Genomic DNA, 27,645 nt, shown 5'->3' on the forward strand with positions numbered 1-27,645 from the left:
TGACCTCTCTCCACCCGCTTTTGTCACTTTCCTGCATCACAGTTTAGTGTCTGACTGGGTTATAGCTTGTAGCATGAGGAGCAAACACTTGGTAGAGTTTGCAGCAAGGTTCTCTCAGTCATCAATGTCAATTTATGCCTTTTTCAACAAGGCCGTCAGAATTTCCTTTAAACATTCTCTGTCCTCCCTGAGATTGTGTTCCATCCTTGAGTCATGAAAAGAGAATCTGCTTTGGAAGCTGATTGGTTGGCACACGGAGGAGTGTCCAGACTGTCAAGCTGCTATTGGAAGAGAATGGTTGTGATGCCAGGATGGAGGCCAGGTTATGTATGAACTTTCTTTAATAATTCACCAGCTCAAGGAAGGGCCTGAGTTCTGATACAGACTTGGGAGCTGGGTCACCTTTGATTAGTCTCAGTTTATCTTCTAATGAGTGTAACTCAGTTGTATTGACACTGTCGCCAAGTAGGTGACTTGGGGTATCTAGAACACACATTTTTCCCCAAGGTGCATGCCTGTCTGAGAAAAATATCTGAGGACTATATCAGGCACTCTAAGTGCTACTTATTGGTCCTCTCTGTTATTAGCACACCATCTAGATAAATGGTTACCTAGTGTTGGCCTTGTAAAATGTTCTCCATCATCTGCTGAAAAATTGCACAGACTGACGATACCCCAATGGCACTCTCATATTGGTACAAATCCTTATGGATATTAATTGTAGTATACTTCTGAGAATCCTTGTCTAACCGTAATTGCAGGTCCACATGGCTTATATCCAGCTTCATGAAGGACAGCTCCCCTGCCAGCTTTACATATAAGTCCTCTATGTGAGGGATTGGGTATTTATCCAGCTGTGAAAAGCAGCTACTGTTTGTTTAAAATCCCCATAAAGGTGAACTGACCTGTCCGGCTTCACAATCAGTATGATCGGTGCTGTCTATTCCACAAACTGGACTGGTTTGATGATTCCTTCGCTTTCCAGCCTTAATTTTTGCCCGTGATGCAAATGGCACTGGGCAGGCCTTGCAGAATCGTGGAATTGCTTCCTGATCAATTTGCAAGGTGACCTTGGCTCCTTTGATAGTTCCTCTACCATCCTGAGAAACGTCCAGATATTTAATTAGGACTTCACTCAGGCAGCTATTTTCTAATCGAGAAATGTTGAGCCAGTCTTGGTGAATCTTACTCAACCAGTTTTGTCCCTTCAGGCTTGGGCGTGAGCCTTTTACTACGCTCAGTGGTAACTGAACCAGCTGCTTCGCATAAGAGACTGGAACCGAAGTTATGCCTTTAATCTGTAAAGGTTACTCGTATAGGCACTCCGTTTAGCTGAGGTCTTGCGCAAACTTAAGGGTTGGAGTCCAGAGCGAATTTTATTAAAGACTGGTTCTGTAATCACTGAAACAGCCATCTTGGATGCTGCCTGACCTGCTGTGCCTTTCCAATGCCACACTCTCGACTCTGATCTCCAGTATCTGCAGTCCTCACTTTCTCCCACATGAGTATCAATGTCTATTAGAACCAGGTAACCATTCCACTAGACATTTTTTCTTTTAAAAAAAAAAGGGCAGTGCTGTGTGATCAGCATTCCTCTTTTTTATTTTCCCCCATAACCCCCACACTACCGCCTAACTGCGGTAGTGCTTATTTTTTTCCCCAGCACCCGTGTGTGTGTGCGCAGGTGTGAGACACAAAGTGCACAAATCTTTTATTCAATTTCCACCACCAGGAAGATTAAAAAAACACCCGAGTGGCCAGTGACAAGCAGTGCCCTTCACAAAAGGGCGATGCTGTGTGATCAAAACAGTGAAGGGGAGGGCAGGGACTAAATCAAAATAGAGTCGGAGGGAGAAATGATGCACTCCACTCCCTGCGGCGCCCACCTCTCCCTGAACAACTCCAGGGTGTTGGTTGACACTGCGTGCTCCTTCTCCAAGGACACCAGGGCTCTAACGTAACCGCGGAAGAGGGGCAGGCAGTCGGCCCTAACGACACCCTCCACGGCCCGCTGCCTGGACCTGTTGATGGCCAGTTTGGCCAGGCCCAGGAGCAGACCCACGAGGAGGTCTTCAGACCTGCCCTCCTTCCTCCGTACCTGGTGCCCAAAGATCAGGAGCGTGGGACTGAAGTGCAGCCAAAAACGGAGGAGAAGGTTTTTAAGGAAATCAAAAAGGGAGTGCAAACACCCACATCCAATATATACATGGTCCACGGACTCCACAGCGCCACAGAACAAGCAGTTGGGCTGGGAGTCCGTGAACCACCGCAATCTGCGGTTGCAGGGGACTGCTGCGTGCAGCACCCTCCACCCCAGATCCCCGAGAGAAAGGGGGAGGACTCCCGCGTAGAGAGCCCTCCACTGGGGATCCCCACCGCCCGGTGGCAAATGGGCACGCCAAGGCGTGTCCGGACGGTGGATGAGGGAGAAGAGGTGGACGGTGTGCAGCAGCAGTCTATACAGGGCCCTCCTTTTTATATCTTTGAAGGAGACAAAATTAAAATTTCGGAGGTGGCTCAGGTTGTGGGGCACAGGCTCCTGCAGGAAATACGGGACCTTGGGGCCTATGCGAAATTCCGTCCGGGCTGGGGTGAGCGCGGACGGGATCCCACCGCACACCTGAGCGTCCTCCAACTGGTGCGCTACGTCGGGTCCGAGCACCGCCATTTTAAGGCGTCGGATGGCGGTGGCCACGTACTGGACATCTACCGCTGCCCTGCCTGCTATGTCCTGCGGCAGCGTCCAGCCCAGGCCCCCGGCACCCAGCACGTCCCCGACCCTGGTCACCCTCGCCGCCGCGGCCCTCCCCTCCGACAGCCACTCGAACCCGTGAGTACGGAGGTGCGGATTCCTGAGCAATGGATCCCTGACAACAGCCACTACTTCAGCCGGAGGGTAGGCACGACACGATTCGACCATGTTCCAGAGAGTGATCAGGTCCTGGTAAAAGACAGGCAGCCTCTTGAGGGCGACCTCCAAACCGTCACGGTCGACGAACAGGAGCTGCGTGTCGTTGAGGTTATGCACCTGGCGGAAAAAATACGTCGCCAGGGCGCACCACCTAGGAGGAGGCTCGACGTAAAGGTATCGCCGCAAGGTCTGAAGGCAGAACGTCGCGACCTGGGTGCAGACACACACCAGCGACTGACCGCCCTCCTCAATAGGGAGACTCAGAACCTGCGCGGCGACCCAGTGCATCTTTTTGTCCCAGAAGAAGTCGACCAATGTTCTCTGGATGTCAGCGACAAAGCCTGGAGGAGGGACCAAAGTGACCAGCCGGTACCACAGCATGGCGGCCACCAGCTGGTTTATGACCAGCACTCGACTCCTGTAAGATAGCACTCGGAGCAGTCCTGTCCAGCGGCCTAGGCGAGCCAAGACTTTGGCCTCCAGCTCCTGCCAGTTGGCCGGCCAGGATTCCTCAGCCGGGCTGAGGTAGACCCCTAGATAGAGGAGATGGGTGGTACTCCAGCTGAACCCCCGTAACTCCTCCGGCAGAGAGTCCACCCGCCATGGACCGACCAGTAGTCCGGAACATTTGGCCCAGTTGATCCTGGCGGAAGACGCTGCCGAGTACACGGCCTGGCACTCGCACATCCTCCCCAGGTCAGCCGGGTCGGTGAAAATGAGGAGCACGTCGTCGGCGTAGGCCGAGAGGACCACCCCGTGCCTGTGCCGCGCAGAACCAGCCCCGACAACCTCCTCCGCAAGAGGCGCAGGAAAGGCTCCACGCACAGGGAACACAGCTGGCTGGACAGGGGGCAGCCTTGATGCACTCCTCTCCCGAAGCGAAGGGGCACCGTCAGGGACCCGTTAACTTTAACCAGACACTCTGCGGCAGCGTACAAAAGTCGGATCCGGGCGACGAACTGCGTCCCGAACCCGAATGCCCCCAGAGTCCCGAGCAGGTACTCGTGATCGACCCTGTCGAACGCCTTCTCCTGGTCGAGAGACAGGAAGGCGCTCGGCAGACCAGCCAGTTGACAGAAATGGATCAGGTACTGGACCAGGTGGACGTTGTCGTGTATCCTCCGACCCGGGACCGTGTAGGACTGGTCCGGGTGAATCATGTGGGCCAGCACAGAGGCCAGGCGAGAAGACAACACCCTGGCGAAGATTTTGTAGTCCGTGCCGAGGAGGGAGACCGGACGCCAGTTCTTCCAAGAACGAAGGTCCCCCTTCTTTGGCAGCAGGACGATGACCACCCTGTGCCAAGAAAGGGGCAACTCTCTGGCATTTAGACACTCCCCCAGGACCTGTGCGTAGTCGCTCCCCAGGACATCCCAGAACGCCCTGAAGAACTCCGCAGTCAGCCCGTCCAGCCCCAGGAACTTGCCCCTCGAGAGCTGGTCAAGGGCGCCGGTCAGCTCCCTGGTGAGGAGAGCATCAAGCCTTCCGGCGTCCTCCGGCCTGAGCTGCGGCAGGTCCTCCCACAGAACTCTGCGAGTAACCTCACTGGACGGATCCGGAGAGAACAGAGCCGTGTAATAGTTTCGGAAGTGGGCCCTGATACCCTCCGGATCCAAGACGAGGGACCCATCGTCAGCCAGCAGCACAAGGAGCTGCTGATGGGTGCCATGCCTTTTTTCCAGCGAGTAGAAGAAGGGGGAGCCGCGGTCCAGATCCTGGAGGAGCTGGATCCGCGACCTCACGTACGCACCCAGAGCCCCGAAAACCTGCAGGTCCTGGAGCGCGGCCTTCTTCTCTTCGTACGCCCCGCACAGGGCCGGGTCCGCGTCGGGCTGACCGAGGCGTGACTCCAGTTGAGCATCTCCCTCTCCAACTCCCCGATCCTGGATTTCCGCCACTTCGTCGACCCCTTTGCATACTCCTGACAGAAGACCCAGACGTGAGCCTTGCCCACGTCCCACCATAGCCTCAGGGAGGGGAAGCTTCCCCGTGCCGTGTTCCCTCTCCGGGGCCCAGAGACACAGTCACTGCAGGAGGTGGGGCAGCGGTGGTTCCCCCCAGGTTAGTGGCTGGGTGGGGCAGGGCTCAAGCTCAGGGGCCCCCGAGCCAGGTGTTATAGCAACAGGGCAGGTGTTGAAGCCCCAGGGGTTTCTCTATCAGGGTGGGGAGTGGATGTGGGGTCAGTGGGACCAGGATCAGATACGGATTTGGGGGTCAGGGTTCCCGCGCCGGGGCGACGCTGGCACGGCCGCAGGGGCATTGTCGTGCCGGGGCAGGACAGGTCGTGGGCTAGGTGTCAGAGAAGGGGATAGGGTGGTCTCCCCGTTGGCGGGCCTGACGCGTCGCGTCTTCTTCAGCGCCTTCTGGCTGGCCGGACGCTCACCGCCCCCTCCCTGCCAGAGGCTGGAGCAATGGATGCCTCCGGCTTAGCCTCCGGTGCCGGGGCCTGTGGTGTTGACTTGGGGGGAGGGGGAGTGGGTGCGGCGGCACCACCATCGGCCGTTGGCACGGGCTGGGCAGCCTTCTGGATGGGGCAGTTTTTTCTTATGTGCCCCACCTCGCAGCACCGCATGCCGTCCTCTGTCCAGAAGGCGCGGTAGGCCGCGCCCTCATGGAGGAGGATGAAAGAGCTCCTCCCGGGCCAGGCAAATAAACACTTGGCGCCGGAAGGAGTATATGTGTCAGAGGGCAGGGTCCTTAAGACCGAGCAGGAGCGGCTGGACCCCTGACCGGATCTCCCTCAAGGTGGTGAGGTGGGGAAGAAGGGTGGGACATTGGAGAACACGACCCTCTGGGCCGTAACCTCCAAAGGGTCAATGGGCAAATGTGTCCCGCCCACAGTGAGCCCCCTCTCCACGGCCAGGTGGACCGCCTACTCGGTCTTAAGGAAAAAGACGGCCTTCCCGTACATCCGGGCCGCAGCGACAATGGCCAGTGGGCTGACCACACTAGCCATGGCCTTACTGCAGGCCTCGATGGACATGTTGGGGTGAGGATAGGCCTTTACCCCCAGGCGTTTAGTCAGGTGCCTGAAGGGGGTCATGATGGCGGCCGGGGTTGAGACAGCCGAGCCTAAGGCAGCGGCTACCCCGGCGTAGGTGTGGCTGGGCCCCGCGACCTTCGGGCTCGCCATATTCTGCTGCTGAATATTAGTAGGCCCCAGGCAGCAGCGGTGGAGGTGGGCCTCTGGTAGCAGCAGTGGTGGTGTTTGTGGGGAGGGGCCCAAGGCGAGTCCCAGGCAGCGACAGTGGAGACCGGCCTTAGGCAACAACAATGGTGGAGGCAGGCCTCAGGCGAGTCCCAGGTAGGCCCTCTGTCGCAGCGGTGGGGGGGCAGACCTGTTGGGGAGGGTTCCCAAGGCAAGTCTCAGGCAGCCCCAAAATTGAGTCCCAGGCAGCAGCAGTGGAGGTGGGCCCCAAGGCAAGTCCCAGTCAGCAGCAGTGAGGCAGGCCCCAAGCTGTGGCAGCTGAGGCAGGTCCGGGCAGGGCCCCAGAGACCAGCAGTGGGAGTGAGCCCCAGGTCAGCAGCAACACTCCCTTGACCTGGGTGAGGCCCAGGCTGTAGCTCCAAAAGTAGGCCCAGGACTCAGGACTCTCACCTCCTTCTGCCTCCTCCCCTTACCTTTCCCTCTTTCCCCCTATCCCAATCCCATCCCATGTGGGGCAGCTGGTCCAGAGACAGTCCCCTTCCTCTCAGACACCTTCAAGGAGGAGAATCCTTGCACGCACACACTCACACTGATCCAGTTCCCTCAGAGCCAGCTCTGAGTGTCAGGATGTTGGACACTCCTGTTTTCTTTTTGTTTTCTTTTCTCTTTTATTATTCTGCTTTAAAATGACCATGTTACATTAGATTACTTACAATGTGGAAACAGGCCCTTCGACCCAGACACTCTTGTTTTTTTTCTTCTTGACTAAATCAAAATAGAGTTGGAGGGGGAAATGATGCACTCCACTCCCTGCGGTTCCCACCTCTCCCTGAACAACTCCAGGGCGTTGGTCGACACCGCGTGCTCCTTCTCCAAGGACACTCGGGCTCTAACGTAACCGCGGAAGAGGGGCAGGCAGTCGGCCCTAACGACCCCCTCCACGGCCCACTGCCTGGACCTATTAATGGCCAGTTTGGCCAGGCCCAGGAGCAGACCCACAAGGAGGTCTTCAGACCTGCCCTCCCTCGTCCGTACCGGGTGCCCAAAGATCAGGAGCGTGGGACTGAAGTGCAACCAAAAGCAGAGGAGGAGGTTTTTCAGAAAATCAAAAAGGGAGTGCAAACGCCCACATCCAATATATACATGGTCCACGGACTCCACAGCGCCACAGAACAAGCAAATGGGCTGGGAGTCCGTGAACCACCGCAATCTGCGGTTGCAGGGGACTGCTGCGTGCAGCACCCTCCACCCCAGATCCCCGAGAGAAAGGGGGAGGACTCCCGCGTAGAGAGCCCTCCACTGGGGATCCCCACCGCCCGGTGGCAAATGGGCACGCCAAGGCGTGTCCGGACGGTGGATGAGGGAGAAGAGGTGGACGGTGTGCAGCAGCAGTCTATATAGGGGCCCGCCTTTTTACCCCCCAGAAATTCAAATCTTAGCAGGACTTATACACTTAAGGTCCTAGGGAGTGTTGCTGAACAAAGACACCTTGGAGTGAAGGTTCATAGTTCCTTGATAGTGGACTCGCAGGTAGACAGGATAGTGAGGAAGGCGTTTGGTATGCTTTCCTTTATTGGTCAGAGTATTGAGTGCAGGAGTTGGGAGGTCATGTTGCGGCTGTACAGGACATTAGTTAGGCCACTGTTGGAATATTGCGTGCAATTCTGGTCTCCTTCCTATCGGAAAGATGTTGTGAAACTTGAAAGGGTTCAGAAAAGATTTACAAGGATGTTGCCAGGATTGGAGGATTTGAGCTATCGGGAGAGGCTGAACAGGCTGGGGCTGTTTTCCCTGGAGCATCGAAGGCTGAGGGGTGACCTTATAGAGGTTTACAAAATTATGAGGGGCATGGATAGGATAAATAGGCTAAGTCTCTTCCCTGGGGTCGGGGAGTCCAGAACTAGGGGGCATAGGTTTAGGGTGAGAGGGGAAAGATATTCAAGAGACCTGAGGGGCAACCTTTTCACGCAGAGAGTGGTACATGTATGGAATGAGCTGCCAGAGGATGTGGTGGAGGCTGGTACAATTGCAACATTTAAGAAGCATTTGGATTCATCACAAAATGATTTTTCCCTTACTCAACATCAGCAAGGTTAAAATCTTGCACCATCACTCTTCTGGACAAGGACGTAATATCTCCAGCTTCTGTTATTCGGTGGGAGAGTTCAGAAGTCATTGAACACTTCAGATATCTCAATAACACCCCCCGCCCCCACAATAACCCCTTGACAAAATATCACTTAGTCAACAACCCTACTGCCACCATTCTCCAAATGGCAGTGGGACATGGGCATCCTATCAAAGGCAGCTTCCAGTGCTGGAGAATTTTCATATGTTCTGTCTCCCCAGGATTCTCAAAGTCAAGAGGGAAAGCAGACATTTCCTCACCAAAGCCAATTCCACCAGCATCACAACCATTCTTTTCCAATAGCAGCTTGACAGTCTGGACACTCCTCCGTGTGCCAACCAATCAGCTTCCAAAGCAGATTCATGACTCAAGGATGGAACACAATCTCAGGGAGGACAGAGAGAATGTTTAAAGGAAACTCTGAAGGCCTTTTGAAAAAGGCATAAATTGACATTGATGACTGAGAGAACCTTGCTGCAAACTCTACCAAGTGTTTGCTCCTCATGCAACAAGTTGTAACCCAGTCCGACACTAAACTGTGATGCAGGAAAGTGACAAAAGCGGGTGGAGAGAGGTCAGAACCCCGTGTTGAGAAGCCCACCTTCCTCAGGACTGCTCATGCCCACCATGACCAAAGGGCTGTGACTCAGGGAATGTTGAATTATGTCATCCTTGTTTAGGGGGCCTGATGATGATCGTGACAGAGAATTAATTTTGCAACGTAATCACTTTTTTTGGGAAACAATGAATATTTGAACAGTAACTGCTGTTAACAGAAATAAGATCATTGGTCACTTCAGTTTTGTTTCGATGGTGCTGATTTTGTGGAGGATTGCTGCTCACTAGTTGATGTCTCCATACTGTCCCTTAAATAATTCATTGAGATCTTGAATGTTCTGTAAACAGATAAACATTACTTTGATGTAACAGTTTTGACTAATGGGTAATATTCTGTCTTTGAATCAAGCCCAATCCAGAGGCCCACTCAATGTCCATGCTGACACTGCAGTGCAGTGCTGAGTGAGTGCTGAACTGTCAAAGACACTGTTTTTCCCAAGAGTTCTTAAAACAAGGGGCCAACGACCCTCTCAGTTGAAAGCAAATGATTCCATGGCCCTATCAATGAAGGGGAAGGGAGTTCACTCCAATGTGTTGGTTGATAATCATCCCTCAGTAAAATTCATTAAACAAATAACAGATTATTATTGCTTTGCTGTTGACGGGGCATTGCCAGGTAAATTCTTCACCATGTTTCCCCTACACTTCAAAGTGCCTCGTTGGCTATAAAGTGCATTCTGATATCCTGAAGCTGTGAAAGCTGGTACACAAACTAAATTCTTTCTATTCAAGGTGGAGGGCAGACACTCCTGAGGACCTTACATAGACCCTATGTCTGGACTATGCCAATGACTGATTCCAAATCATAACCTGCTAACCCAAATGAAGCTTTATTCTGCATTGACTCAATGCTATAACTGACCTGGAATTGACCGATGCAAAATTCTCCAATATATTCTCTTACTAATCATCTGCCTTTCAATTTATGTTAACAACCATGCAAGGTGCACAATCAGTTTGATGAAAAGTAGTGTTTGCAGATTTGATTATAATTTGATGTGTGTATTTTACAAGACGCCTAACAGAAACTGATTAAAATAAACTGTTGCATGTTAAGATTAGAGTCCAACATTGAAAGGAATGTCAAAACTTTTACCTCTACTAAGACATCAAGCACAATTTTGGGGATCTCTTGAATTTGTCCATTGCCAGTGGAAGGATATACTTTGCTCTCCTAGAGGCGTGTGCAGTGCCACCCAATCTCACCGATGAAGAAATGTATTGTCAACACTGGGTCTTTTCTTGCTGTTGGAATCAGTGAATGGTTGCAGCACAGAAAGAGGCCATTCAACCTGTCATGTCCGTGCTGTCCTCTACAAGAGCACCTGAGTTGCTCCAACACTTCCTTATAGAGTTATCAACATCTTCTCTTCATATATTATCTAAAGCTCTTTTAAAAATCTAGATTGTATCTATCTCTTGTTTGACTTCAGTTTCAGAATTGTTAACTGTTTTAGATCTCTTCCACATTTATGAAACTAATTAGTGAGTGATGGCACTTTATTCTATCATGAAGGAATGAAACTGACTTGGTTTTTCTTCTTCTTTGTTGTGTCATGATTTGACTTGGAAGCGATTATTGAAAATTAGGTCCCACTGCACCATAAGCTGTCACAAAATATGTAAAATCCTAATGAGACCACAAAGATGAACAATTTGCAGGACTGCTATTCAGAACAAAGGCAATTTACACCAAGTTTCATCATAGATGATAATTATTTATTATAACACACACAACGTTAACAAATAGGGAAAAACAAGGATTCTGAATCTGCTGCTATGCAACTTAAAATATATCCATTTAAAAGCAAACATATATGCACATTCTTTCACAATTAAGACAGACAACAATTAGTTGGTTTGAAATTGGTATTACATGTGAAAAAATTGTCGACAGGAAACAGAGACATGACAAACATTTGGCGGCTCATAGACAGGGAACAAAATTCTGAAGATCAAAAACCTACAATCTCCGTTTCCCCCCTGAGCTTGCTTTTCTGGGCTTAACCAAAAAAGATGTCGTTCTATTGGTTCTGACGTCCTACTGAGTGAACTGTTCTACTGCTGCCCTTAAAGAAATAGCTTCTGGTAACCTTGTTGTATCTCTAACTGTAACCAATTATCCTTCCTCAACAACCACTCTTATATTGTTCACGTTCCAAAAGGAAACTGGATGAGCCCCCAAATGTTTCATATGACTTAACTGGGAAGAGTGTGCTGATGATCAAGACCCTGCACACCAGCCATCACAAAATCTATAAAATCCCAATGAGACCCACAAGTTGACCAGTGGCCTGAGTAACTGCTGTTCAGGGCAAAAACAATTCACATCAGGTTTCATCATTAACAGAAGCTAACTTTTTTTTATTGTAAACTCTAAAAACAGACAGAAAAATGAAAGGAGTCTTATTCAAATACTATGTAACCTAAATGTATAAAAACCCCAATGTTCCAAGTTACAAAACTCTCCTGCTGTTGCGGTTATACAGCAGCATCTAACCTCCATTCCACTTTACAGTCCAAAAGGACCACATGTGCTCCCTTACAGTTGCTCAGAGACTAGAGGGGAGTTTGTTCCAAAGTATAAATGCTTTAATCATTCTTATAAAGGGAACTACGATATAAAAATCTAAAATGCTACAATTGTACTGATTTTACCCAATGAATAAAGCCAGAATAACATTTGTAAATGATCAGTTCGGATTGTCCAGCCCTCACTTGAGTATGTCTCATTCAGAAAATGTTCTCAAAGTTTTGTCTACTTTAAAAATTAAAAAGGCACCGTTATTATTAATCCTTCCTCTCTCTGGGAGCCCCCCATCAAATATATTATTTATATTTTGTCTGACACATCTTTATCCATTATGTTATTTAGATTTGCAGATAATACATGTCTTCTGATCTTCCAGGCTTCGCTAAAATCTTTCTACACAACATAATAAGAATGAAAAATGCTCCTGAGGGCAAGTTTGACAAGACTTGATTGGAATCTCGTGTAATGTTGTGTTAGCTGTGTAATTGTTAAAGATATATTTGCTTTTGAAAGTTTTATTCTCAACTGAAAACCTCAGACTAACGGATCTGGAAAAAGTACTTTGCTTACAAGAGCATCATATGACTAGAACTTCACTTCAGCTTCCCAGGAGTTGCATGTCGATGATGACAAAGGGGCGGGTTTTCCTTCCTACATAACTTGGCCTGAGCTGGGGAACTATTGCAGCTGAGGTCAGGTCATTTATCACAGAGCAGGAAAGAAACATACAACCTGCTGCCTCCAAATGACTCAGTCAGCACGATGCTGGGTTATGACAAGAGTCCTGTAGCAACTGAAAACCCTGTGATTTTGTCAACTATCTCCTTCTGAAAAACTTAATGTTTAAAAACAATAATCAACAGAATAATTTGTTCACATTGACTTAAAAATTCTAATCAGAGGACTGTTCTGGTCTGATTCCCAGCATAATGGAGACTAAAGTCCTCAACTACAACAACGACTTGTATTATATCGCATCATTAGCAATGTAAAAAGAACCAAGTTACTTTGTAGAAGGACAATCAGAGGTCAAAGAAGGCGACGTTGAGGTAGGTGAGCAAGCACTTGACCAAAGAGTTATGTTTTATTGAACATCTCAAAGGAGGAGAGAATGACATAAGATAGAGGGGGCACTTTTCTTTCTCTATAACCTTCTTCAAACATACAACCCTTCAAGATGTTAAGCTTTCTCCAACTGTGGCCCTTCTGCTTTCCTCACCTCCTTCACTCCACCAATGGAGCTGTGCCTTCTGCTCACTGCATCCTAAACTCTAGAGGTTCAAAGATGAGGATTTTTAAATTGAGGTGGACAAAGTGAGGACTGCAGATGCTGGTGATCAGAGTCGAGAGTGTGGTGCTGGAAAAGCACAGCCGGTCAGGCAGCATCCGAGGAGCAGGAGAATTGACGTTTCGGGCATAAGACCTTCATCAGGAATGAGGCTTGTTGGTTGGGGCTGAGTGAAAAATGGAAGGGGAGTGAAGTTGAGGGGAGGTTGCTGGGAAAGTGAGGGATGAAGGTGAGGGAGAAGGTGATAGGTCAGGTGACGGATCCGGAGGGCGGTGCCGAATTGGAAGCTTGGGACTGGGATAACGTGGGGGGAGGGGAAATGAGGAAACTGTTGAATTAGGAGAAAATGAGGCTTTTTAAATTGAGAACTTGTTGAATCAGGGCCAGTCCTGATCAAAAGATACAAGGGTGCTGGGTGAACAGGGCATGGTCCAAAGCAAAATACAAAGTTTCTGATGTGATCAAGGTTATGGAGGGTGGATAAGAGACCTGTGGAACAGCACTGGAAAGAAAAGTCTGCAGTTAACAAAAGTATGGGTGAGGGTTTCAGCAGCAGACAAACTGTAGCAGGTAGGGAGAAGAGCAATATCTCTGAGGTGGAGAAGATAGAGGATAAATGAACTCAGGAGTTGGGTTCAAGGTCAAATGAATACTGATAATATGAGCCTGGTCCAGACAGATCTCTGCTAAATTTATCAATAAGTACTTGCAGTTTCATTCTCTTCAGAAGTTTGAGGTGTTCTGTGTTTGAAAGAAGATTACTTTCTTCAGATTTGCAAATCTTGAGTAAATTACACATACTGTTCAAATACCGGTAATGTATCAAAAGGCAATCATTCTCTTTCAAATAGAGAAGGATTATACCCCAGGCTCTGAATTGAGAATGAAGTGTCAATGATTGATAACTGTAATGAGGGATAATATCACAGTTATATACATCTAAGAACGAGTTAAATTTGAAATTTACTTTCCACAAAGTGCAAAATATAAAAGCAATAATTGTTATAAAACTAATTACAGTGCAAGCATTGGCTATACCTCCAATATATTTCAAAGTATGATATTCTGGAATAGTGCAATCAAGGCTTCTGTGCTCGAGTTGACACTGTTGTTTTTCTTCTTTATAATTAATGAGCAAGTTTGAGAGGATTGTAGACTGTATTGTTATTAAACCACAATAAGCAGCATGTTTTATGATGAAACAAACTACAATGAGGTGACATTTCCAGTTTCCTATGGGGGAGATGTCATCGATTTGCAATGCCAGGTCCTCCTCGTAAATGCTGTGACTGAAGGAAAAGATATTCACATTAGTGACATCCATTGTTACAGTCAACGCATCACAACTGAGTGAGTCCAACTGCTACCATCTGTAGGGATTGTAACAAGGTCAGCCAAGTGGATTTCATAGTATATGAGTTCCCTGATTGGGACTGTTAGCTTGGTCCAATCAGGTGCCCTGGCTAACAGATAAAAATAGGAGTGTCAGACATCCTGTTCACTCTGGGAGTTGGCTCTGATGACACTGTACCAGAGACAAGGACTTTCCAAGTGTAAATAAGATATGACTTGGCGATGGGATACCGGTCTCTGTGGAGTTATTTCACCATCTGTCACGGTGCAGCGTCACTGATCTCGCGGACATGCATTCAGGAAGGACTGTGAAATTAGGATCCAGATCAGAACATTGCATGATTGAAGCATGACGTGCAACAGGTGGTGTACAGGTGTAAAATGGTCATTGCAAAGCACTGACACAGCTCAGTTATTCTCCAATATTGAGTAGCCACTAATACACAGTGCCTTGTGACTTATATTCAGATGGAGGATCATAATAGGAGAACTCATTGGCACCAACATAAGGCCGAAGCAAAGAATGCCTTGTGGTACAGTAAATTATGTCCCTACCTTTGGGTTCGGAAGTCCTGTTCAAGTTCAATCTGCAAATAGTTTGGTTTTTAAAAATTGATAATGCTGAGAAAGGTTATGCTGTTGGTAATGTGAGGTAAGCAGTAAAAAACAAAAATAGTCAAAAAAGATTTGAATGTTCTATCCTTCCCACCTGACACCTGAACCCATTTCGGAGAGAGTGAAGAGAATCATGGGAATGTCTACAGGAGAGAGATCAACAAAATACACCACACGATCACAGAATAGGTTCAGTAACTGCTAAGAGCCATTACCTTTTCCAGTCTGTACATTTTCTAGTACCTTCACTGATATTCACCATCATAGCTCGATAAACACTGTCATTTATCTCAAAGATGATCTCCTCCAGATGTTCACGAATAAAACTTTGAAAGTAAAATTCCCAGAGTCTGTTGATGATGAACATCACCCCGAGAAATATTCCAATGATCAACGTCAGGTACTGTAGAAAGAATCATTTGATGTTTTGTAGCGATAGATATACCAGTTCCAACCATACTTGAGAATTGTTAACTGCACATGATAAACATGGAAGCAGCTACATTGATGTTTAAGAGGTACCCTCACTAATAAATATAATGTACTATGAAAGGAAAAAGTAATTGTCTTTCTTGCAGCTACTTCAAGTGAACTAGACTAAATTCCCAATAAAGAGAGGTAGACAGAGAGATTAAAGAAACATAAACTGGGGTAAATTCAGAGGCACACATCTTAAGAAAGTTGGAGGACAGTAGTTCTCAGGGCTGGGCTTCTTATTAGAGTTCAGAAATTAGGTGAGAGAAATCTATAGAGATAAATCTTGATGCCAATTTTCATGGTCTGTGAGGTTCTTGATGGACATCGTTGAGATTTCAATGTGGAGAAGGATAGTGACTGAAAAGGCCAAACTGGGATTATTAAGGTCAGAAAGGGCAGAAATGAGATTTGTAATCAGTAATTGACAGACCTGCCAGGGGACCATAAGAAGGAGCAGTACATGGTTTCAACAATTGAATTCCTTTTCAGTAGACCTCGAGATTCAGATACATAATTATTTGAAATTTGCATCAGAGGTGGACAGGGTTGTTTAGAAGGGGTTTAACACGCTTGCCTTCATTGCTGAGGCCATTGAGTATAGGAGTTAGGACGTCATGTTAAAGTTGTGCAGGACATTGGTAAGGCTCTTCTGGAATAGTGTGCACAGTTCTAGTTATCCTGCTCAGGAAGGATATTATTGAACTGGGCAGGGATCGGCAAAGATTGGCCAGATGTTGCCAGGAATGGAGGGTTTGAGATATAAAAATAGAATGGAAAGACTGGGACTTTTTTTACTGGAGCATCAGATGTTGAGGTTTATAAAATCATGTGGGACATAGATGACCAAGGTCTTTTCCCTCAGGTGGAGGAGCTCAAACCTAAGGGGCATATTTTTAAGGTGAGGGGAGAAAGATTTAAAAAGGGCATGAGTGTGTGGAATGAGCTGCCAAAGAAAGTGGTGGATGCAGGTGCAGTTACAACATTTGGATAAATTCATGAGTAGGGAAGATTTGGAGGGATATGGGCCAAGTGCAGACTAGTTTTGTTTGGGAACATGGTCAGCATGAACTGGTTGGACAGAATGGTCTGTTTTCATATTCTATGACTCTGTGAGTAATGAGAGTTCAGACATTTTGGAGAGCTGAAAAGTGTGGCACTGGAAAAGCAGAGCAGGTCAGGCAGCATCTGCAGAATAGTAGAATCGGTGCTTCGGGCATGATCCCTTCATCAGGCTTGTATTAAACGTAACTGGGATGGGGGCAGGGATGGGTACCTACTGGCAGGATTTTACCAAGATGGTAGAAGAGTGAGGAGTGACATTGTTCATGAAACTAGAACAACAAAAATTATGGCACTGCCTTTGACAGAAAATTCATGAGAGTAAAATATCACTTGGATCAGAAAAGAAGCAACAATAATTATAGGAGTTGTTTTTATTTTTGCATGAAAATGATTAACAGGGTCAGATGAATTCAATGACCTGAGAAATGATGTGAATTTTCTTGAGTTTTTGTGAAGTACTTCACAAGTTATTCCCAGTTGTTATTATTAATCTGATCAAGAGAAAAGATGTATTTTGCTGGAAAGAGTGAAGCAAAGAAAATTTCTGAGGAAAGAGTGGCATTGAACAAAAAGTCTTCTGTTGGCATATAGAGAGGAAAAGAGTATTAAAGGAGGAGTAAGGCTGATGAGAGGCCAAAAAGAGAATTTACACATGGATGCAGGAGGAAACTGAGGTATTTGCGGAATATCTTACAGATGTCTTTTCCAAAGAGAGAGTTGTTACTGATGCCATGGTGACAGATGAGGGCAATCTGTCACTAAAAGAGTTCAGAATTGACTATGATGAAGTATTGGGTAGACTGTTGACACTTTAAGTTGACGAGGCACTGAGAATGAATAAGATGCATCCAGTGATATTGAAGGAAGTGAGAGTGGAAATTGCAGAGGCACTGACCACAATCATTCAATCTTCCTTAGACTTGGGGATGTGTCAGAAGAGTGCTGTACACCAACCAGCTGTTAGAGTGGATGAAGTGGAACTACTGTTGATGGTCACCATTGAATTCACTACATTTAAAGAAAAACTGAATATTTTAGAGCATCCTGAAAGTTAGCAGTTCATTTGATTTCATGATCTGAAAGGGAGTCATATTCAACCATAGGAAACTGAACTCAGGTCACAGAGTTATATCGATGGATGGCACAGAAACAGACCCTTCGGTCCAACTTGTCCATGCCAACCAGATGTCCCAACCTAATCTCATCCTATTTGCCAGCATTTGGCCCATATCCTCCTAAACCCTTCCTATTCATGTATCCATCCAGATGCCTTTTAAATGCTGTAATTGTACCAGCCTCCACCACTTCCATACATGCATCACCCTCTGCATTAAAAAGTTGCCCCTTAGGTCTCTTTTATATCTTTTCGCTCTCACCCTGAATCTATGTCCTCTAGTTCTGGACTCCCTCACCCCAGGGAAAAGAGCTTGTCTGTTTACCCAATCCATGCACCACATGATTTTATAAACCTCTATAAGGTCACCCCCTCAGCCTTCGATGCTCCAGGGATAATAGCCTCAGCCTATTCAGCCTCTCCCTATAGCTCAAATCCTCCAACCCTGACAACATCCTCGTAAATCTTTTCTGAACCCTTTCAAAGTTTCACAACATCCTTCTGATAGGAAGGAGACCAGAATTGCACACAATATTCCAAAAGTGGGCTAACCAACGTCCTGTACAGCCGCAACATGACCTCCCAACTCCTATACTCAATACTCTGACCAATAAAGGAAAGCCTACCAAATGCCTTCTTCACTATCCTATCTACCTGCGACTCTACTTTCAAGAAACTATGAACCTGCACTCCAAGGTCTCTTTGTTCAGCAACACGCCCCAGGATCTTACCATTAAGTGTATAAGTCCCGCTAAGATTTGCTTTTCTAAAATGCAGCACTTTACATTTATCTAAATTAAACTCCATCTGCCACTCCTTGGCCCATTGGCCCATCTGATTAAGATCCCATTGTAGTCTGAGGTAACCTTCTTCGCTGTCCATTACACCTCCAATTTTGGTGTCATCTGCAAACTTACTAACTATACCTCCTATGTTCACATCCAAATCATTTATATAAATGACAAAAAGTAGTAGACCCAGCACCGATGCTTGTGGCACATCACTGGTCACAGGTCTCCGGTGTGTAAAGCTACCCTCCACCACCACCCTCTGTCTTCAACCTTCGAGCCAGTTCTGTATCCAAATGACTAGTTCTCCCTGTATTCCATGAGATCTAACCTTGCTTTCAAAGAGAAGAGAGAGATGAGGAGGTTGAAGTTTTAGGGATGGAATTTCATGGTTTGGGGCTCAGTGTCCAAAGGCTTGGCTGCCTGTGATAGGGCAAAGGAAGTGATTAAACAAACAAGAACATTGACTAACCAGAAAATGTTAGACAAAAGCAAGCGGAACGAAGGGAAGTTTGAAAAATAAGATCATATTCTTACCTCAGGTGCTTGTGGTTCACTTTCTGGTTTCATATTTTCAACACACATGATGGCATCCTTTTTTCTAACAAGTGTATCATTTTCGTAGCACACTACATAATATCCAACTGGATAATACAGAGCAAAGTAATTAAAATTTAAAAGAACCGTCTTTCAATCTTCACACTTTCAGACATAGGTTTCTAGTAGTTTTATGAGCAAATCCCAGGATCATCCCAGTTTATGCTGAGTGAGCTGATTTCAACCAGGACAGCAGTGGGGGGTTACAGTTAGTTAGCGACAATTAGATGAAGTTAAGATATAGACCAGGCATCATATCTAAATGAATTACAGAACAGATTCCTCTTCCTTTGTTCATATTTTCTCCACTGCATGGAGTTTAGGCTCAATTATATTTCTCTGAAATATTCTGGTGAGCCTTATATCAGTGGTGGGTAATTTGTTGGAGATGATTCTGAGGGATAGGATTTACATGCATTTGGAAAGGCAAAGACTAATTAGGAAAAGTTGACATAGCTTTGTGCATATGTCACTAACTTGATTCAGTTCTTTTGAAGAAATGACAAAGTGGATTGATGAAGACAGAGTGGAAGATAGTGTCCACATAGACTTCAGTAAGGCATTCAACAAGGTTCCGCATAGTAGACTAAATAGTAAGGTTAGATCATGAGCATTCAAGGGTCAATTGGATACAAAATTAGCTTGAAGGTAGGAGACAGAGGCTGGTGATGGAAGGTTGTTTTTCGGATTGGAGGCTTGTGACCAGCAGTGAGTCACAAGGCTCGGTGCTGTGTCCACTGGTTTTCTTCATTTATGTAATGATGTGGATGTGAATACAGGAGGCATGGTTAGTACGCTTGCAGAAGACACCAAAATAGAACGTGTAGTCAACAGTGAAGAAGATTATCTCAAAGTACCTTAATAAGATGGGCCAATAGGCTGAGGAGTGGCAGATGTATTGTAATTTAAGTAAGTATGAGGTTTTGCATTTTGATAAGACAAATCAGGATAGGTCTTATGTAATATAATGGTACAGCCCTGGGGAGTGTTGTCAAACAAAGAGACCTGGGTGCAGGTGCATAGTTCCTTGAAAGTGGAGTCCCAGGTAGACAGAGTGTTGAAGAAGGTGTGTGGCATGCTGGCCTTCATTGGTCAGAACATTGGGATTAAGACTTGGAATATCATATTGAGGCTGTACAGGACATTGGTGAGGCCAATACTGGTTTACTGGAATATTGCATACAATTCTGGTCACCCTTCTATGGGAAAGATGTTGTTAACCTTGAGAAGATGCAGAAAATATGTACAAGGATGTTGCTGGGAATGGAGGGTTTGAGCTAAAGGGAGAGACCGAATAGGCTGGGGCTTTTTTCCCTGGAGTGTTGGAGGCTGAAGGGTAACCTTATAAAGCTTTATAAAATCATGAGGGGCATGGATAGGGTAAATAGCCAATGTCTTTTTTCAAAGGGTGGGGGAGTGCAAAACTAGAGGGCATAGATTTAAGGTGAGAGAGGGAAGATTTAAAAAGGGCACCCTAAAAAGGGTAAATGTTTCATGCAGAGGGTAGTTTATGCATAGAACAAGCTGCCAGGGGAAGTGGTGGAGGTGGGTACAATTACATATGGGTATAAGAATAGGAAAGGTTTCGAGGATATGGGCCAAAAGCTGGCAAATAGGACCAGATCAGATTGGGATATCTAGTAGGTGCAAATGAGTTGGACCGACGGGTCTATTTCCATGCTGTCTGACTCTGTGATCCCATGTTGTTCTATGTGTTTTGAATAACATGCTGGTCAGTTTCTGATTGTGCGGGAGATCACATCCACATAAGGGTTGATAAAATACACAGTCAGTGTGTTTTACTGAATTAGTTTTCATTGCCTACAGAGGGCACATTTGCCAACTTACCTTACCCCTCATTAATCTTGAGTTACTTTTCAGGCTTAAAGATAAAAAGGTCATCTACAATAGATGCCAAAAATTGGAAACAAAACAAAAATGACCGCAAACAGCAAAACACAAAGTTTAAGTCACTTTTGATATTGATTTATAGATCTGAACTGCAAATAGCTTCTTCCTGGAGCTATTGTAGATCTGGGTTTAAACATACTCTGCTTTGGGTAACATCTTTCGGATTTTATTCTCATACTTGTGGTCTGGGACTGTCACTAACTCTTCGGTCTAAATTCAGCGATGCCGGTGTTGGACTGGGGTGTACGAAGTTAAAAATCACACAACACCAGGTTATAGTCCATCAGGTGATCCCTGATGAAGGAGCGTCACTCCGAAAGCTAGTGTGCTTCCAATTAAACCTGTTGGACTATAACCTGGTGTTGGGTGATTTTTATCTTCAGCCTAAGGAAGCCTAGTTCACCATGTCTTTGTGAAGAATCTTATTGTGCCTGAAGAGAAAGCTGTTAATGTCACATAAACAAGGGTAAAACAAAAGGTGCCATGTACATGGTGCATGTGATGCATTGGACTAAATTTAATCATCTAAAGGGATGGGAGAGGAATTTTTCAAATTTGTTCTCCCAAATGGTTTTGGACAGAGCTTCAACAAACGAATGCAAAATTAAGCTAGAAATCAAAAACACAGGAACAAGCAGCCAAACCCTTCTAGCGCATGAATGCACACAGCTTTAGACGTTAGTTGGGTCAAGTTGTGGGAAACGTTACCCATTGGTGCTGCATTAGGCACTGTAGTTCTGTGGTGCCGGTTTAATATTCTGTGAGTGCTGAACTTACATGGTTAAACGTCACAGCTCTTGGAAAGAATGCCCAGTGGTTGGAAACTTTAACAGACAGGAAACAATGCAAAGAGTGTTCAAAGAAGAGAAACAAGCAGCAAAATGCACCGCACCTACAAAGTTCTCAATGGCTTTGAATCACCCATTTTCCAATTGGTCCCCAGTGCTGCTCAGAGTGTAACAAACTTGTAGAAGTTTGATTGCACAGAGGAGATAAAAGACTTTTATTAAAATTCATAGCAGAGGAATTTCTACTCTGGTGCTGGGATGAGAGGAGACCCTGTCTGTTTTCAGATGGATATAAAAGGTCCCTTGTTTTTTTTTTGAGTAAAAGCTTGGTATTCTCCCATGTGCCCTATTTGTGCCTCAAACCACATCATGGAAACTGATTTGTCTGATGGTTACCGTGTTGCCATTTTTGGGATCTTCCTATGCACAAATAAACTGCCACTTATCTAAACTATAAGAGCATTCATTGGTTTTGGAATGCCAGTGTGCCATGAAAGCTAAACCACCTCTTCTCTTTTCTATTTTTATGCAGGTGTGGTTCCAGTTTCACAGCATTCTCTTACACTGTGGAGGCTCTAAGGAATGAAAACAGCAAGACCATTAGAGGAATAACTAGACAAGGAACTTGCAGCATTTTTGTCATCCACACAAGATACTTAAACTTAATTTCCTCCTGCTTGCCACATCATATCACTGGATGAAGAAACGTGAGCAAACGTGGACTGTTCTCCCACTTTCAGAACATGATCATATTGAGATGCAACAGCTCACGCTGCCTCAGTGGGAGGAACTGCTGGCGTAAAGCCTCAATTATTGGAGTGAGGATGGAGAAAATATTGGGAAAGAAATAGAGTAATGAATTCAGAGGGAGACGAATTTCAAAACAACTTTAATTCTTACCGTCAAAGACATCATTGGCAAAGAGGAGCAGAATAAATACCATAATAAGGATCATAAGGTTTTGAAGTAGTCTCTCCAACTTGCTGTTGCTTTCGAGCCTCTTCTGTCTGTGTAACATTGGCAACATTGGTAACAAGCAGATGGCCCGTTCAAATAGATCAGCAATCACTGTTCCCGGCATTATATGGCACCTGGTGGGAAAAGAGTGAAAATGTAATTATTGATCATTTATCCCTATATTAGAAGTTCAGGGAGTTATAGATTAACTAGTTTAAAATTAAAAGTCACACAACACCAGGTTATAGTCCAACAGGTTTAATTGGAAGCACTAGCTATCGGAGCGTTGCTCCTTCATCAGGTTGTGGAGTATAAGATTGCAAGACACAGAATTTATAGCAAAAGTTTACAGTGTGATATAACTGAAATTATATACTGAAAAAGACCTGGATTGCTGGTTAAATCTCTGTTAGAATGCATTTTAGGAGATGAAAGACTTAGTATGCAAATCCTGATGAAGGGCTTTTGTCCGAAACATTGATTTTCCTGCTCCTTGGATGCTGCCTGACTTGCTGTGCATTTCCAGCACCACTCTAATCTTGACTCTAATCTCTAGCATCTGCAGTCCTCACTTTTGCCTATTCATAGTCCTTAGACTAATTAGGTCAAATTTGGTCCATGCTGAAAATGTGTTGCTGGAAAAGCGCAGCAGGTCAGGCAGTATCCAAGGAAGGGCTTATGCCCGAAATGTCGATTCTCCTGTTCCTTGGATGCTGCCTGACCTGCTGCGCTTTTCCAGCAACACATTTTCAGCTCTGATCTCCAGCATCTGCAGTCCTCACTTTCTGCTCGAAAATTTGGTCCATGGTCAGGGACAGGTTGGTGTGACTACCAGTGAGGCAGGTGTTAGGATTCAAAAATTAGTTTTGGAAGAACTTCTGCCCGTGTCTGATAGGTTCTTGCTGTGGGTGTGGATTATGGCCAAAATGCAGGAAGGGTGAGTAAACTGACCACAGCATGCAAGTGGGGGAAAAGAGAACACAATGAAGTGAACAGATACTGTTTTCTAAGACAAAGACAGAGAGAACAGAAAACTGTATTGCCTACCTGTGTCAAGATTGTGTGTATCTTTCTGGAGAGGAGAGGGAGGGAAGGAAGGATCCAGTTACCACGGTCCATGTAGGTATCAACAACATGGGTAGGACTAGGAAAGAGATTCTACTCAAAGATAATGCATGAGTAGCTTGGGGCTAAACTAAATAGGAGTAGAGTATACATTCACGGATAAAATATTGCTGTGGGAGAAATAGGTTCTGATACATGGGGAGCTGGAACTAGTACTGGGGAAAGAGAGTATTTTTCCAATGGGATGGGTTTCAGTAAACCATACTGGGACCAGTATCCTAGTGAATTATATAACTGGGCTTTAAACTAATTAGTGGGGTGCAGGACTCAGTTGAAGAGAAGTTAAGAATCAGTCACATTGTTGGGGTCTGGAATCCTTAGACCAGAAGGAAATGGCAGATTTCCTTCCCAGAAGGACATTAGTGAACCAGGTGGGTTTTTACAACTATTGATGGCTCTTACACAGGTTGCTATTAGGCCAGCTTTCTTTACTGAATTCAAATATCACCATCTGAGATTTGAATCCATATTCCTGAAACATTAACCTGGGTTTATGGGATTGCTAGTCCAATAACATTATCACTGCACCACCACCTCTCCCTGCCCATTTAGGATTCTGAGTTTCAATGATATTGCCTCTAAATCTTCCAGATTTTAGAAAATAAAGAACCAGTCTATTTAATCTTTCCTCATATCATCCCTCCATTCCAGAAATTAGTGAACCTTCATTGCACTCTCTGCCACAAATATATTTCTCAGTCGGCAAGGAGACCAAAACTGCAAAGAACACTTCAACATGGTCTCACCTAGGCCCCGTGTATTTGCAACAAAACAACACTGCTCCAACAAACAATATTTAGTGAAGGTCAACATAAAATTTGCACCACCAGATTGAACTTTTGTGACTCCTGAACAAGGACAGCAAGTCATTTTGAAGTTCTACACTTCCCATCCTCTCACCATTTAGGAAATACTGCGTTTCGGTTTTTCCTACCAAAGTGGATAACATTATATTTGGACTTGGGAACAGAGAACAGTACAGCACAGGAACAGGCCCTTTGGCCCACCAAGACTGCACTGACACATGGTGCCTTTCTAAACTAAAAACCTTTTGCCTTTACGCAGTCCATACCCCTCTGTTCTCTGTCTATACACATATATTAAATGTTGCTATTGTATCTCCTTCTCCAAATCCTCCGCCAGTGTATTCCAGACACTGTACAAAACTAGCCTCTTACATTTCCTTTAAACTATCCCCTTTTATCTTAAACCTATGTCCCTTATTAATTGACATTCCTACCCTGGGAAAAAGACTCTGACTATCAGAATGAGAAGTGCAGTTTCAAACTTTGTGGGTGACATAAATTTGGAGGGTGTAATTGATTCTAGGAAGAATATGTAAAATGGTACATTCTGGTGGGACAAACAAGGAGGCCACCCACGCCTTAGAAAATAAATGAGGTAAAGAAGCAAAAGGATTTCAGGTTTCATATCCACAAATCAAAGCAAGGAATGCAATATAGAAAAACCATAAACTGCAAAGTTAATTTCCTAAGTGATAGAATTTAACACCAGAAGTAATGTTGCTTTTCTATAGAATATTACTTGAACAACATTCTGAGCATTCTCCACAGTTTTGGTTTTCATTTTTGAAAGGGATAGGGAAGAACTGGAGAAAGTTCAAAACATTTACAAAAACTACACCTGACCCCAAGATTACATCAATCAGGCAAGACTGAACAAGCGAGGGCCTCTTCTGGAGAGTTGGAGAGTAAATAGTTTGAGTTAGAACATAGAACATAGAACATAGAAGAATACAGCGCAGTACAAGCCCTTTGGCCCTCGATGTTGCGCCGATCCAAGCCCACCTAACCTATACTAACCCACTATCCTCCATATACCTATCCAATGCCCGCTTAAATGCCCATAAAGAGGGAGAGTCCACCACTGCTACTGGCAGGGCATTCCATGAACTTACGACTCGCTGAGTGAAGAACCTACCCCTAACTTCAGTCCTATATCTACCCCCCCTTAATTTAAAGCTATGCCCCCTTGTAATACCCGACTCCATACGCGGGAAAAGGTTCACACTGTCAACCCTATCTAACCCCCTAATCATCTTGTACACCTCAATCAAGTCACCCCTAAACCTTCTTTTCTCTAATGAAAACAGCCCCAAGTGTCTCAGTCTTTCCTCATACGATCTTCCTTCCATACCAGGCAACATCCTGGTAAACCTCCTCTGCACCCGTTCCAGTGCCTCCACATCCTTCCTATAGTATGGCGACCAAAACTGCACACAATATTCCAGATGCGGCCGCACCAGAGTTTTATACAACTGCATCATGACCTCAGGACTCCGGAACTCAATTCCTCTACCAATAAAAGCCAGTACGCCATATGCCTTCCTCACCGCACTATTTACCTGGGTGGCAACTTTCAGAGATCTGTGTACATGGACACCAAGATCCCTCTGCTCATCCACACTACCAAGTATCCGACCATTAGTCCAGTACCCCATCTTTTTGTTATTCTTCCCAAAGTGAATCACCTCACACTTAGCTACATTGAATTCCATTTGCCACCTTTCTGCCCAGCTCTGCAGCTTCTCTATATCCTGCTGTAACCTGCCACATCCTTCCTCACTGTCAACAACTCCTCCGACTTTCGTATCATCCGCAAACTTGCTCACCCAACCTTCTAACCCCTCTTCCAGGTCATTTATAAAAATGACAAACAGCAATGGTCCCAAAACAGATCCTTGCGGAACACTGCTAGTGACGGCACTCCATGAAGAAACTTTGCCATCAACTACTACCCTCTGTCTTCTTCCATCCAGCCAATTCCTAATCCAAACCTCCAACTCACCCTCAATGCCATATCTCCGTATTTTCTGCAGTAGCCTACCATGGGGAACCTTATCAAACGCCTTACTAAAATCCATATATACCACATCTACCGCTTTCCCCTCATCAACCTCCTTCGTCACCTTTTCAAAGAATTCAATAAGGTTTGTGAGGCACGACCTGCCCTTCACAAAACCATGCTGACTATCCTTGATCACATTATTCCTATCCAGATGTGCATAAATCCTATCCCTTACAATTCTCTCTAAGACTTTGCCCACAACAGAAGTGAGACTCACCGGCCTATAGTTACTAGAAGATTATGAGGGTGTGCTATCTAGATTTGATGTAGACATGTTTCCCCACAAGGAGGAGACCAAAACCAGAGATAGATGTCGGAGAGTCACTATGGAATCCAAAAAGGAATTCAGGAGAATGTGGAACTCATCACCACAGGGGGTAGTGAAAATGGATTTAAAGAGAATCTGAAAAAAAGGAGGAAAATAAGAGAAGGCTTTGCTGATGGAGTGAAATGTGAGATCTCTTTCTGTCTTATGACTTGTTTCTAAATTTGAAGCAAAGTGGAAAGAGGCTTGAGTGAATCACGAACATCAGCATGAACCTGTTGGGCCGAATGGCCTACTTCCATCAATTCCAAGTAATTTTCTTTGCAAATTAACCATAACTGGGCTACTCATAACAATAGTCAGCCAGAGTTCTCCTCATTTATCTGAGCTGTAAATATGATAATAGGTCTTTAAGATGACAGAGTTCGAACTCTTGGTGGGTTTTCTGATACTTGCCGCGTGCACTCACCTCACCGGGACACGAGCCAGTGCATTAGAAAGAAGATTCGGTCTGTGTAGCCAAACGGAATGATTGTACCCTGTTCTGTTTAGGGTTCATGCAGATTGTCATATCGGTCATTAATTACATCATTACAGAAAAAATACTCATGGTGGACAGGACTATAGGGTGCAGTCTTAAATCTGTTACCAACAGTCCAAGATGATTACATTGTGTTGAAATATCAGCGGACCCTGCAATGGTTGTCTTGTCGATATTTGATTCATTTCCCAAGTCTAAAGCATTGCGGTAGAAGTAACAGGTGTCTAAAGGAGGGATCAACTTCCCTCCCGTTGATAATAATTCGTCAAAACAAATCCAAACAATTGAACTTTTAATGACTCATTAAAATCTGAGAGAAATTAACACCTCGCGACGTTCTCCCTTGATGCCATTGTGAGATTTTGAGAGAAAAACTGCAAAGGGTTTATGTGAATCTCTGTTCAATATTTGACATTTTCACACCTCCAGCTAACACCATGATGACAGTAAAATCATACATTTTTGCATTCTCTGCTGGTTTCTCAAGTGCGATGTCCGGTTACCTTTCTCTAGGTTGTCAACAAGCATGGGTATTCCCTTAACAAAGAAAACTTTAAG

At 45.4% G+C, this 27,645-nt stretch overlaps 1 protein-coding gene across 2 annotated transcripts in view; it reads right to left on the minus strand.

The window, feature by feature from the left end:
- LOC122540367 (uncharacterized) overlaps nt 1-27,645 on the minus strand; it is an 81,725-nt gene that overhangs the window by 53,507 nt on the left and 573 nt on the right. The window contains exons 2-5 of one of the 2 annotated variants that reach the window (XM_043675987.2): nt 22,232-22,422; nt 18,573-18,679; nt 14,810-14,997; nt 10,503-13,915 (exon numbers count right to left, since the gene is read on the minus strand). In XM_043675987.2, the coding sequence (XP_043531922.2) occupies nt 13,249-13,915; nt 14,810-14,997; nt 18,573-18,679; nt 22,232-22,412 (1,143 nt within the window). In that variant the 5' untranslated portion in view covers nt 22,413-22,422 and the 3' untranslated portion in view covers nt 10,503-13,248. Of the gene's footprint in view, nt 1-10,502; nt 13,916-14,809; nt 14,998-18,572; nt 18,680-22,231; nt 22,423-27,645 lie in introns of those variants that run through there. The other variant, XM_087980409.1, reaches the window with a different exon arrangement.

Source organism: Chiloscyllium plagiosum, unplaced genomic scaffold (assembly GCF_037043375.1).
Source record: "Chiloscyllium plagiosum isolate Xiang-an unplaced genomic scaffold, Cpla_swu_hap1 HiC_scaffold_37, whole genome shotgun sequence".
NCBI classification, from domain to species: Eukaryota; Metazoa; Chordata; class Chondrichthyes; order Orectolobiformes; family Hemiscylliidae; genus Chiloscyllium; species Chiloscyllium plagiosum.